At 34.2% G+C, this 13,587-nt stretch overlaps 1 protein-coding gene across 2 annotated transcripts; it reads right to left on the bottom strand.

Annotated features, from left to right (window-relative positions):
- Positions 1–2,527: 2,527 nt before the first annotated feature.
- Positions 2,528–12,215, bottom strand: LOC115986910. Of its 2 annotated transcripts, none has more exons than XM_031110277.1 (8): positions 11,604–12,215; positions 11,120–11,287; positions 10,911–11,012; positions 10,632–10,742; positions 8,784–8,915; positions 7,746–7,883; positions 6,957–7,178; positions 2,528–3,062 (listed from the first exon to the last, which is right to left on the bottom strand). In XM_031110277.1, the coding sequence occupies exons 1-8, from the start codon at positions 12,057–12,059 to the stop codon at positions 2,661–2,663; spliced, it is 1,731 nt and encodes a 576-aa protein (XP_030966137.1). In that variant the 5' UTR covers positions 12,060–12,215; the 3' UTR covers positions 2,528–2,660. The 2 variants fall into 2 exon arrangements, with proteins under 2 accessions (XP_030966137.1, XP_030966139.1); XM_031110279.1 differs by having other exon boundaries at positions 2,528–3,056.
- Between the last annotated feature and the right edge of the window lie 1,372 nt (positions 12,216–13,587).

Here is a 13,587-nt window from a genome sequence, read left to right as displayed (position 1 = left end):
TAATTGGAATAGAATTTGAATAAAACTTAGGCAATATTTTATTGATTAATGAGAGTTTAGTAGTTATTGGTCTAGAAGATAAGAATAAGAACAAATGGGGTGGAGATGAGGATTGGCTCTTACGTTCAGAGAAAGTTTGGGGTAGGAATGAATATTGGGGACCCTACCCCTCCAATTTCATGCATGATACATGTTAATTCAAATTTTAATAAGGGTGTGTTTGAGTAGGCGTTTTGGGAGTCTAAAAGCGAGTTTTGAAAATTTAAAATTTCATTTCACAATAACAAGTCCTCATTGTAAACGATTATTTAAACCCAAAACACCGTTTTGGAACAGCTTATACAAATACACCTTAAATTATATATATTTTTAAAAAGTTGATTGGGTGGTGTGGGTAGCCATGGGTGCTCGCTAGGGCAGGAACTGGGAATAGAAAACTCGAGAGTGACAATTATCACTCTTCTTATTACAAATCCTATCTGGACTTGCACCTTCTTGTTCGTTCTAGGCCTTGTACAAATTGAAGTATTGAACGCTCTAAAATTCTAAGATTTGCCTTGCATTCACATGAAAGAGAAAACTTCATCTCTCATTATTTGATTCAGCTATGATGTCTTTCAAGTTTCAACACCATCAATCCATTGATCATGATTGATTGATGGATTAATGACCAAATAGAGTCTGGTTTAATCCAGACTCTTCTGTACTTTTGTAACTGCTTTTTCCCTTTTGGATGGTATCAAAAAAAAAAATAATAATAAATAAATAAATAGAGGCCTTTGTAAGGTACATACTTAAAAAAAAAAAAAAAATTAAATGTCCATTCTTATTATTATAAAATATGTGAGCGTTTGGATTCAGCTTTTTCGCTGATTCCCACGTCACTTTTTTTTTTCTTTTTTTTTGCTTTCACGCGTTTAAAGAAGCAAAATTTACTGTTCATGAGACAAATTTTATTGTTCACGTACTGTTCCATCACTGTTCACTCACTGTTCATCACTGTTCATACATTAAAAAATATTAAAAATGAGTCTCACGGTACTATTCACATATTTAAAAATTATTTTGCTACAGTGTTTTCAGTTTTCAGTTTTCAGTTTTCAGTTTTAGCAACAATAAGTTCAATCCAAACGGACCCTATATATTAAATAAAAATAATATCTTACGTTAATACTACCTCCATCCCAATTTGTTTGTCCTCTATTTCATTTTGGGATGTCCCAAAATATTGTCCTGTTTCTAAAAATAAAAATTATTAGTTTACTAATGTTCCTATTATATCTCTACTTTATTTTCAAAACAATTTGAAAAGAAAACTAACTAATATTTAAAAAAATCAATTTAATTGGAGCACCTTTTTAGTTGCCTTATTAAGAATAACTCTTTTTTAAAAAGCTAATAAATTTATTTAAGACTAGTTTTGTAAACTTATACATTTTTATAAAGCAGACAAGACAATAAATGATGTTCCTTTAAAAAGTTTGACTTTTCGAATCACTGTTCACTCACTGTTCATCACTGTTCATACATTAAAAAATATTAAAAATGAGTCACACGGTACTATTCACATATTTAAAAATTATTTTGCTACAGTGTTTTCAGTTTTCAGTTTAAGCAACAATAAGTTCAATCCAAACGGACCCTATATATTAAATAAAAATAATATCTTACGTTAATACTACCTCCATCCCAATTTGTTTGTCCTCTATTTCATTTTGGGATGTCCCAAAATATTGTCCTGTTTCTAAAAATAAAAATTGTTAGTTTACTAATGTTCCTATTATATCTCTACTTTATTTTCAAAACAATTTGAAAAGAAAACTAACTAATATTTAAAAAAATCAATTTAATTGGAGCACCTTTTTAGTTGCCTTATTAAGAATAATTCTTTTTTAAAAAGTTAATAAATTTATTTAAGGGTAGTTTTGTAAACTTATACATTTTTATAAAACAGACAAGACAATAAATGATGTTCATTTAAAAAGTTTGACTTTTCGAATAGGACAAACAAATTGATACGAAGGGAGTATATATTTTATTTTTATTTTTATAATTCAATAGTTATAGTGGGAGATTAGAAATTTGAACCTAAAACTTCTTTGTTAAAAAGACTAGAAGGTGCGAATTAAATTATAAGACTCTTGGTATATGTTAAATATTAAGATTGAAGAAGTATAATACAATTAAAAAAAAAAAAAAAGTGCGCAATATAATTCTCTAAAGAATGGGCAAATGTTTGAAAGAAATTTTTAATAAAATAAGATCAGGCCAGACTGGGAAAACTTGATCAAACTATTCAAACCTACATCCTACCTGATATTTGTAGAGTGCCTGATGGGCAAAAATCAAGTGTAAAGAGAAAAATAAAATAAAATAAAATATGGTTTTCTCAAAAGCATGTATAATTCACTAAACATAATATTCAAATCATTCATGATTTTCCATTAAAAAAAATAAAATTAATGCTCTTATTACTAACACTTGAATCACATTCAACAAAGGTTTCTCAAAAAAAGAAAAAATCACATTCAACAAAAGGACAAAATTACATTCAACAAAAGGACAAAATTACATGACTTTATACAAGAGTGTTTTTTTGTTTGGCGTAATAGTATTCCCAGGTTCACAATAAACTAGTGGGATTCCCATAACCACAACATTCAGATGATAGAAGCAAAAGGAGAAAATGAAACAGTGATACCACCACACACAAGCAAACTACCGGACTCAATTCTGTTTTTCAATATGACCTTGTCAAACAACAAGCTTTGAGCTGAGGCTTGCAGATTATATTCATCCATGTTGTAACAGTTTGATCTGTTGTTCTCTGAGACAACATCATGTTTCTCAAAAGTTCTGATATACTTCTTAATGTCCTGTTGAAGCTCAAAAGTTTCAGTTGTCTTGCCAGCAAGGGTGAACTGAAATTTCTGGCTTCTTTTGGAATTGGCACTGTCTTGACTTACTGGATCCAACTTGGGCTCCTTACTGTCACTGCTGGCTGTTAGTCTTGACGCATCATCACCATTCATGAACTGACCTGGACTGTCTGATTCCTGTGCCTATGAAAAGTTTCAGGAAACTGCGATGGTATCGTATCCAAAACCTTGATATTTCTACTTGTAATATCACAAAGTATCTGCTTGCTTAAAATTTGTATTCTAGAACTTAAATACATATTTGTTCATCCAGTTATGTTCTTTTATGAAAGAAAAATTAGAACTAGTGTTGAAAAGCAAAAAGAAAAAAGTAAATTGAAAAAAAAAAATCACGATTGAAAGAAAAGGGATGTATATTACATATATAATCATCACCCTATGGAATGCAGACAACAAATGGGAAAGTCAATTACTTATTTGACCTCTCCTAAGTTATAGAATCAGGATAGATGTATGTGCAAAGGAACCAAAAGTTGAAACTTCAATTCCAAAACCTTCTTCCTAGTTATCTTAGCACAATAAAAAAAAAAAGAGAAAAAATAAAGGAAAATTCTTTAAATGTTCTATTTTAGTTATTTGTCTCTCCTTCCTCCTTTACCCCAACTAGCCCTCGAGGCTCGAAGTTTCCATTTACTTTTTTCCCTAATAGAGATTCTCTCTCTTTTTTCTCATGGAGTCGAAAAATCCCTTCCCTCTTTCAATGTCAAAGGAATTACCCAAACTCAAATTTTAAAATGTCACTGTAATGACTATCTTGTCCCTCAGAATTTGTTACTTTTCTTAGTATTGAAGCTCGCAGCAATCCTACTGGTCTAATTCTTATTCAAACCAAATAATCATCATTTTTCCTCAAATGGGCTAAAAGGCTTAGTTACAAACCTTGTTCGCATAGGCTCCAAATCTCTAGCAGTAGCAGAGCTCCCTTATCAGAACCTATGAGCTATTGAAGAATTTTGTTAGTGCCTCACAATATGGAACAACAATGCAGCCTGGCTTATGTTACTTTGACCTACACCCAAATGACAAATGGTAGCCTTGCATTGTCCTGGTAATCACACTTGTCAAATTAGTGACAAACAAACCACTGTTCACTTCTAAGCCATCAAATGATTTCACACAACCTAAAAGGCGTAATTTTCTTAGACTCTATCCTCATCTGGACCTTTCATTGTGACTACAGCTAGTTTATGTAAGGTCAGGTGTCCTAACACCTGTTGCTCCACAACAGGCTTTGGTCAAAACTTTATCTGTCTCTTTATCTAGTGTAGAAGCTGAGTTCAAAACAATAGCCATCATGACCTCCAAAGTGCTTTGGGTCCTTACTCCATGTTTTTCAAGACCTTTCCAACCACTCTTGGTTCTTCATTTCACAATGATAGTGCTACTCATCATGCTGCCAAAACAAGTACTTCAAGCTCTAGTGTAGCACTTTAAATATTGTTTTGTTAAGAGACTTAATTACCAATAATCTACTTACAGTTTGCTCTGTCTGCAAGTACCAACTTGCTGACATCTTCAGTAAAGATTTTGAAACTCACACCTTCCATACTGATGGTTTTTCATAAATTTTAGTTGGAGTCACTAATGATACTCGTGCATTACCTGGTTATACTTCTATTTAGCCTTCCATTTTTGTATCCTACAGGGGATGAATGCCCTTAATTGTAATACGCACAAAGCACAAATAAATAGTTTATTAAACTTTATATGGGACAATGAATGGTATTCAGCAAGTTCAGTGCCAATTACAAATCTAATGCATCACATGCAAATGATTTTCCTCAAGTATGGTAGAAAATGACAACTTAAATTTATTTGAATATGTATAATGTTCACTTATAAAAAAAACACTCAACTTAAATATGTTAAATACACAAGGATTTGTAAGTAAAGTTGTAAGTACCAATTCAATTATTTGAGAGGTGAAACCAAAAATAAAAGTTGATCAGTCCGGTAGTGTATGTAAGCACTACCGGTAGTATATTGAGCACCTTCAAGTGCTAATCATAGCCCTTTACTTTTTAGTTCATAAACCTCAATTGATGCAATGATGAAACATTAATTTGTTGCTAGTTCACAATTGCATCCAATCAAGATTTATTTATGTGTGAATTTGTGAAATCCAATTTAAGCATGAATTGTATGATTCTATAGGTTGAAACAATTTGATTTGGTCATTCAGTCTATAATTTCCTAGGAGTTGCCAAGTGTCTTGGATGCAAGAAAAAGTCCTTATATTTGTGCTCAATGGACTTAAAATATTCAGAAATTGATTAATACCTTACTAGATTTTTAGTTCTCTAGTAAAATTAGGAGTCCTAATGCTACAAATGCTAGAAAAAGTCCTTATATTTGTGCTCAATGTACTCAAAGAATTCCGAAATTGATTGACAGAATATTTAGTTATTTTAATTTTGAAGCAAGAGTGCCTAGAGTGTTCTCATTCAATCTCTCTTTTCTTCTTGTCTTTTGGCTCACAGTTACTGCTTCATGTGGCTAGTCTCACAGCCCCTAAACAGCATCAGCAGTCTCTGTTTTCTTCTCCTTTTACAAACCTAAATCAAATCCATACCCTTCCCTTATCAAATCATATTTCCCTACCAAAAAGCCACAAAATTAAAAAATTTACAACTCTTACAAATCCTAACCCTTTCTTGAAGATACGAAATCCTAAATCTGCAAATTTTTGTAGCCCTATGCCCATCATAAGCATACATAGACAAGTTTTCCTAACTCTGCCCATGTCATCAACCCTCAACTTAATTAAGCCTTCATCCCACCCATGGTTTTAAAAACTAGACTAGACAAAGTCCCGGAAAAGAGAGTGATACCTTATTTTTTTAGTTGAACCAAGGTTTGGCCAATGGACTAGACAAAGAACTGGAAAAGTGAGTGATTTCTAATCTTGTAGTCAATCCAGGATTTGACCGATAGGCAGATTGGCACATTATAAATAATAAATATTATTAACATCTAGGATATTAAACTTCTTAGCTTGTAAGCCAAAATTTTCTGTTTCATAATTTTTCATTATTAATCTATAAGAGAAACTTATAAAGACTTACTCCTTGTCAATTGTCATGGGTTTAGGGTTATTGGGCTTTTGCACCTTAAGAATGAAGCAGGGAAGAGTAGCTCAGTTATAAGTTAAATCATAGCATCCTTCCTTTTTTCAATTTGGGACTTATTTCTTTATGAGAAAGAATTGTTAGAAGTCCCATGTTGGAAAATAAATGAGGGTGCTATACTCCTTCCCCTATAAATATAAAACTCTATCAAGAGTTTAAAAATTGAATGTATTAGTTTTTGTAGGCCCAATATTCTTTAGTTCAATGTTGGGCTTGTAGCTTGGCCTGTCACTCTCTTAAATAAAAAAAAGTAATGCATATGATGCCACAATATATATATATATATATATATATATATATATAATCACTTTTCAGCACTAGTGCATTTTCAGGCCTCTGGTGTGATAGCCATAGCCCAACTTTTTGACTATGAACCTATTCCACATTAATCGGGAGATGTCCAACCTTTTGTTGGGGTCCTGCTCAACCACAGGGAGAAATTTCACCTTGAAAAATAATGCAAACTGGACCTAAAATGTGTTTGAGTTTTAGTTCCTCTCTCAATCATTATTCTTTTTGAGTTATTCAACCAAAAGCATTTGAATTTGACACAAACTTAAAGCCCACATGTGGGCTTCATGGATATGGTAAGTGGCTCAATCAGTAAGCCCTGGTGCAAAGAATGCCATTTCTATAGCTTGCTCTTGCTTATAGATATATTTGGCATACGATACAACAAAATATGTTGCATGGATTATGGATATATATTAAGAACAACTAAAATCATTAAACAAAGGAAAAGAAGGGATATTTTCCCCAATAATGAATAAGCTCTGAGAATATGCAAAACTGTAATGAGTAATAGAATAATTCATTCACTGACATTTCTAGATATAATGATTCAAAACAAAAGTAGAAAAGATAAAAACTAGTAGATAAGAAGATTGACCTGTTTAGTATTTAAGGAACTCTTGGTAAAGTTGGTAGCTGAAGCACCCAAACTTGCTTGGGGTAGTATACTGTCACCAACTGGGGTAGCAAGATCAAATGGTGGGTCCTCTGGTGATGAGAAGTCAGAACTATCGAATGTTGATAATGATACACACTCATCAAAATAATTCATGGCTTCTTCTTCTAGACGCTTTGACATCTTTCTTCTTTCAATGCTAGTCTGTCATCATATTCGAATGAATACACTTTCAGAGAGAGAAGAAAAGGCATAGTTGATTTCTATACAGACACTACAATTCTCAGCATTTGTGGCATTTATTTCCCCACATTAGCGATATACATGGATGCAACGTGATTGATCTGTGCAGGACTGTTTGTGAAGATGGGGCAAAAAACAATTCTGTTGTGATTTTACCAGTATTTGTACCCACAAATCTGTTATTTGCAATAGAATGATAGAATAGTTTGAGGTTTAGGCATATATCAAGTATGATCATTTTAGTCAAAGGGGAAAGGGGGGGGAACGACATTCAAAATTTTCAAATTGATGCATTATGCAGGATAATAGCATATCTTATATTAAAAGAAATAAAGATCCAGATAAATTTTATGTGTATGTGCGCACTCATGTGTATTGGTAAGATACAAACACACCAGTGGGTCATGAACCCACTACCTCAAACTCCACCTTGTTATTACAAGGGAAGGAGGTGCCTTTTGAGCTAGAGGTCATCAGATTGTGTAAAAATGCATCAGAATTTTGACCAAAACACCAAAAAGACCTTACTTTTCTTCCTGGTCGAGACTTTGGCACATTAGGGGTCTTAGGATCTGGAAGTATTTCCTTCAGAATTCTACTCAGCTCATGTCCGCGGTGCTCCTCCACAGCCAAGTCTGCTTGAAGTTTTCTAGCACGTTCAAGGGACTGCAAGTTGAAGACAAGGTCTAAGGAATATATTTTTATTTGAATGAATTGGATAAAAAAAAATAAACAATGCTGAATTTGATATGTTACATGAGTAAGACATTTAGATTAATTCTATTTTATTAACCAGGTAGCATGATTAGACACCATAGCCTGGAATGCCTGTTCCAGTGTATGTTCTCCAATGTGGCACTGAAGACTTGGGACCAAGAAAGACAATGTTCCTTCAACGTTGTCCCAGAATAGAAGCTTCAGGCCAAGCTTAATAAAAAACGTAACCATCTATTAAAAATATAACTTCAAAAATCTCTTTTGTTAAAGCAAATAAGAGAGGATAGTTCATCACAAGTGCTTGCCCAATGCACTATGGACGTTGATTTGGTTACCACCTAAATCTTCAGATTTTCTGCATGAATTAGCCACTCTGATGACACATTCTTGGTCCCATTTTCCTTAAAACAATTAAATTAGTCACCTCTACCAGGTACATGAATAACTTCCCTAATGTTTTTAATATGTAGTGCATGAACAAACTTTATCATAGTAAACTATGTCAATAAAATAGGAAACAGGATAACTACATAACTTACTGATGGGTCCCCATCGTATAGACAAACAGGCATTAATAATTAGGCCTACTGTGCCCTAAGAAAGACCAATTTTCCACTTAACTTCAATAATAATTTGTTTCTAAATATTGTGGGATAAAAGTAATATTTACATTGAGTCGTTATAGTTATTGGATTGGAAATTGCATGAATCTTTATCTGCCCAAAGACTTATGTAGTTGGGAAACAACGCCATCATGAACTAAGCTATGTACCAATTACCAAGCATGACAAGACAATCCTGATTCATGTATCCCCATCTACGCTTACAGTTATGGCAAGGTAAAATCACCTGCTCAAGCTTTATGGCATATTCTCTTCTGATGTCCAAAACTAATTCAACTGCATCTGGGTTTACCAAGTCGGGAGGGATATCAGCTATATTGTTCGTCGCAATAGCAGTAGTTTTACTCTTTCGGATAGCCTGAACTTAAAAGAACCAGAGAACAAATTATACGCTAAACCAAAGTGGCTTGCATGATACAATGAAATGAGCAGAAATAATAAACAAAATTAACTGTATTGATACTAGCCATGTAGGAATCGTCAAACATAACCAAAAATGAGAGTAGAAACAAAAGCTAGACTGCCAAATTTAACCATGCAACAAGATCTAGAGCATTGGTGTGGGTACAAACATAAGTCAGCATGTGTGTACACAATGACAAGGATATCATAAGTTCAAAGTTTATGAAAGAAGTGTCTCTTGCTTAATGATTGGAGTTCACACATTCTGCCATTCCTTTTTAACAAGTAGCTGGAGATACCACATTACAAATGAAGGAGTGCCCCAATTTTAACTCTGTTAAAGCCATATCCCAAGATGATTTCTTGACTATGGGTGTAAATAAGCAAAGCCAAGCCACGTTCTACCATGCTCAGGTTCAGCTCAATCTAAAATTTCAATACCTTAAGCTTGGCTGAAGCTTGAACTAGCTTCAAACCTTCAGCTCAAACTGAGCTCATCAAGCCAACAAGCAGCTCAACAAACTTAAGAAAATAAAGACGAAGTCACACTACAATAGTCTTTTTTGGTTAGGTCACACTAAAATACTATCTTAAACAATACATGGTCAGAAAGAACTATGAGCCCAGCATTGAACATAGAAAGGTTTGAGCCCACAAGAAAACAGGTCCAACAATTAATGGCTTAGAAACACAAGGCACGTGTATTATTAGCAAGTCTTTTGTTGGCACCCTCCATTGTTCCAGCAGTTCCACATCAGGGGAAAGAATAAAAATGCTTACCCTTTTGTGTATCACTCTTACAAGTTACAAGTCCTAATTGAAATTTTAATGCAATTGAAAAGTATTTACTCTTTGTAAGGCTCCTTCCTGCACCATCAAATAGTCGAGCTTTTTTATAACAGGTTCACAAGCTAACGAGTTTGAGCACCGCACACTTCGAGCTTGCTTGTTTACTAAATGAGCCTAAAGATCAGGCTTGGCCTGTTTAACTTGATGAACGACCCAAGTTGAGTTTCGACCAATTCTTTGACTGAGAAGTTTTTGAGCAGGTCAGTTCATTTACACCCCTATTCTCAACATACCAACCCTTGAATTGGTGGTGATCCATTCCATCCCAAATTTGTCAGGTTGGTAGTCTTGGTCTCTCCATAAGAATACCAAAGATGTGTAGAGAATTAAAGTTGTGTTAGAGTTACTGAACTCACTTAAAGTGGGACACTAAATGCACATTGAGAACCTCACTACTTAATCTCAGTTCTCTAATATTTTACATAATGGAATGATGTATATGCTAGAATTTATGATCATAGCACCTCAAAAATAAAAATGTGGACATCCCTACCCCACCATGCAGGGGAAGGTCTCTCTTATATATTCATTATGTTTTTCCTTTTTCAAAAATCGACATACGCTACCATCTATCAGGGCATGAATTCCCAACACAAAACATATGTTACAAAAATTTTAGAAGATAGAGCATCCTATCCTTGTCATGAAAATGAACAGTCATTTAATATTAGAGAACTCGGTAAATACAGAAATGAAAATGTAGAACTCCGTCACATCTTGCCTAACTCATGTTAGATTAAAAAGCATTCTGACAAGAATTTTGTCAGTAACAGCATTATATAATTAATTCAACACTAACATAATGAAAAACAAAAGAACTAACAATTTCAAGGTCATTTTGGATTTCAGAGATAGCACGCCTCACTTCAGAACGAACAGTTTCATATATACCACTAGTAGTAGTATCAGCTTCCACGTTGTCCCCTTGGACTGACTGCAATAAGAAGTATGAAACCATTTTATATTACAAAGGGCTTTATCCATCATAATTAGATATTACTAATTTCCATAATAGCATTTGCATTTTTGCTAACATGTAAACTGAGTTAAAGTGCATAACTTATATCTGGACCAAATGACCACAACATTATCCCCACCTCACCTTCGTTTTTCCGCAAACTGCTTTTATAGTTTTATCTTCAGCTCCAGATAAAGAACTTGCCGTGGATGCTTTATCTTCCCGATTTGCACTTTGTGAACAAGACTACAATGAGAAACATATGTACAAGGCAAAAAATGATCAATTTAATAGTTCCCTTTTATGAACCTTCACATCATATCCCAAAAGGAAAATGGGTCCCCAGTAGGTACCAAAGTTGTAGCGGAACCATCTGAATGCCTGAAAGGGGAATCCTGAGAAGACCATACACCAGAACTACTTCTTACTAAGCCACCTTTTTTTGTATTATTAGATACTACACTCCAATCACGTCTATTCTTGAAATCCTTAGATAAATTACCTTCTTGATCAGCTTCACTCTGGACAAACAATTCAAACATTCTATCTTTTAACTTACAGCATCCCATCTTTCCCATAATTTGATCAAACAAACAATCCCAAATCACTTAAAAAAAAGCATTTTTTTTTTTAAACCAAATATAATCAATTCAAGCATTCTTTTATAAACCTCTTCACTTTGTTAGAATAATGTTTAAGTGATTAAATTCATCATTTCCTGTGGGCTTAAGCTTCTGGATCAATCGATAATTTATCACACTTGTGTATCCCAATTGATCAAAACCCACAAAAAAGAATTCAAATAACTAATAATTCCATTGCAAAATAACTCCAAACCTCAGAAGTCACATCCCAGCGCCTCGACACCGGGCCCCGCGACACCGAGCGGTTGCGGCGGGCGGCCGCCGTTCCAACACTCGACAGACTCCGGGCAGCCTCCATCCCAGCTCCCTTATTACTCCCAATACCAACACCACTATTCCTGGTGACAGAGCGACCTCTCCTGCTATCTTCACCACCATTGCTGCACTGAGGCTCGAGTTCTGGAGGTGATTTAGCAGTAGAGCTACTCCAGAACAAAGGGTTGTCTCTCTTGTTCAAGAAATCAGAGGAAATAGTAGTAGAAGTCTCGGTGGAGTTGTTGGCACTAGTCCTAGAGAAAGCACTGACGCTTCTAGATCTTCGTATTGGGGCTTTCTTTGGAGAAGTGTCTCTGCTTACTTTGGCAGTATTTGAGTTTGTGGTTGTTGGGTTTCCTCTTCTGGACGAGGATTTGAAAGCTGCCACCGCCATATCTCAAAAAAAAAAAACCACACAGTAATCTATACAAATGCAAAGACAAAAAGAAGGAATCTTTAATCTTAATCTTAACAAATCTAAGAGAGAGAGACAGTGTTGGAGAAATCGCTTGTTTTGTTGAGAATAGATCGAGAGTTAACATCAGACAAAAGCGAAAGCGACAGCTATTGTTTTTTCCGCCTTTTTTTTATTTTTAAATTGAAAAAAAAAAAAGTCTCTGAATAGCTTCAAATGTTTCAAGTTTCAACTAACTTACTTTATTTTTTGATTCTCCAAAATAAAAAATAAAAAATTACTTTATTAGTTGTACGGTCACATGTAAATACACTGTTTTTTTTTTTTTGATAAGTAAATACTCTGTATTAATTGTATGGTCACATGTAAAAACTTACTTTAGCTTCAAATGTTTCACATGTAATTAGTTATCGGTTAATTAATTCTTTGAATAAAACAATAGATCTTACAACTTACAAAACATTACAGTATCCTAATGATGAAAATTTAAAAATATCTTGGACTTCCTTTCTTTGTGGGCACAAGTGGACAACCATGTGGGACAACTAAGAAAGCATGCCTTTGTAGAGTTCAAAAAAAGGACCTCTAGCAAAGCTATATTTTAGTGGTTTTATTTTGGCCATTTGGGTTTCTCGTAGTTTATATTTTTTGGTAATTTTTTTGCTAAATGTGTGATAAAAAGTTAAAATTAATTTTATTAATTAAAAAAAAAACCATTTAACTTTTGCCAAATAAACACTCAAGATGGCAAAAGTTTGTCGGGGAAGGACCCGACAAATGAGATTTATGCTAGGTTGGAGGCCTAAACCGAAACTCGACAATGGGCTTGAAGCATGGCCCAAAGGCTATTAGTGAAGTTTTCGAAGAGTTCACCCACTTTTTGTACCTTGGGCCAAGGATGGGATTGACAAGGGTTATGAGGTGGTCTAAAAACACTTCCTACAGTAGACACGATAGCACAATAAAAAGCATACTGCAATAAAGAAATAACCCAACAGTAAAGTATCTCTGCGGTGAAGTATTCCAGTGGTAAAATGAAACAGAGCAGAATCAGCCGTTAGATATTCACAGATTAAGAAAAGTATCTACATTTTCAAACTCGTCATCCGTGAACTTTAGAGAAGAGTCTTCTAATACAATAATATAAGGGAAAAATTCTATAGTAACAATCACGTTATAACCTTCAATAGTAAATGAATAAACAAATACCATAGGTTCCATTATAACAAGTAATGAGAAAACTTAGTGTGAGATGAAAGGAGAGAGAGAGATTCCAACTAGCGCAGCAAGATCATTATGATACCAGAGCATGCTTATGGGCGTAGTATATGTAGTGAGTAGTGAAGGTCATTTTGAGTATTATGAGTAGTGAGTGAAAGTGTATATTAAAGTTGCTAGAGCTTTTTGCTAGGAACAAATAAGTGTTTACGAGTAGAGTTATGAAGGGTGTTCGTGAGCTAGGAGCTGGAGAACTTAGTTTCTAAGCTTGAAACTAAGAACTCAGTGA

Source organism: Quercus lobata, chromosome 4 (genome assembly GCF_001633185.2).
Source record: "Quercus lobata isolate SW786 chromosome 4, ValleyOak3.0 Primary Assembly, whole genome shotgun sequence".
NCBI classification, from domain to species: Eukaryota; Viridiplantae; Streptophyta; class Magnoliopsida; order Fagales; family Fagaceae; genus Quercus; species Quercus lobata.
Note: the sequence above shows the minus strand (reverse complement) of the source record. Positions and strands in the feature narration are given on the sequence as shown.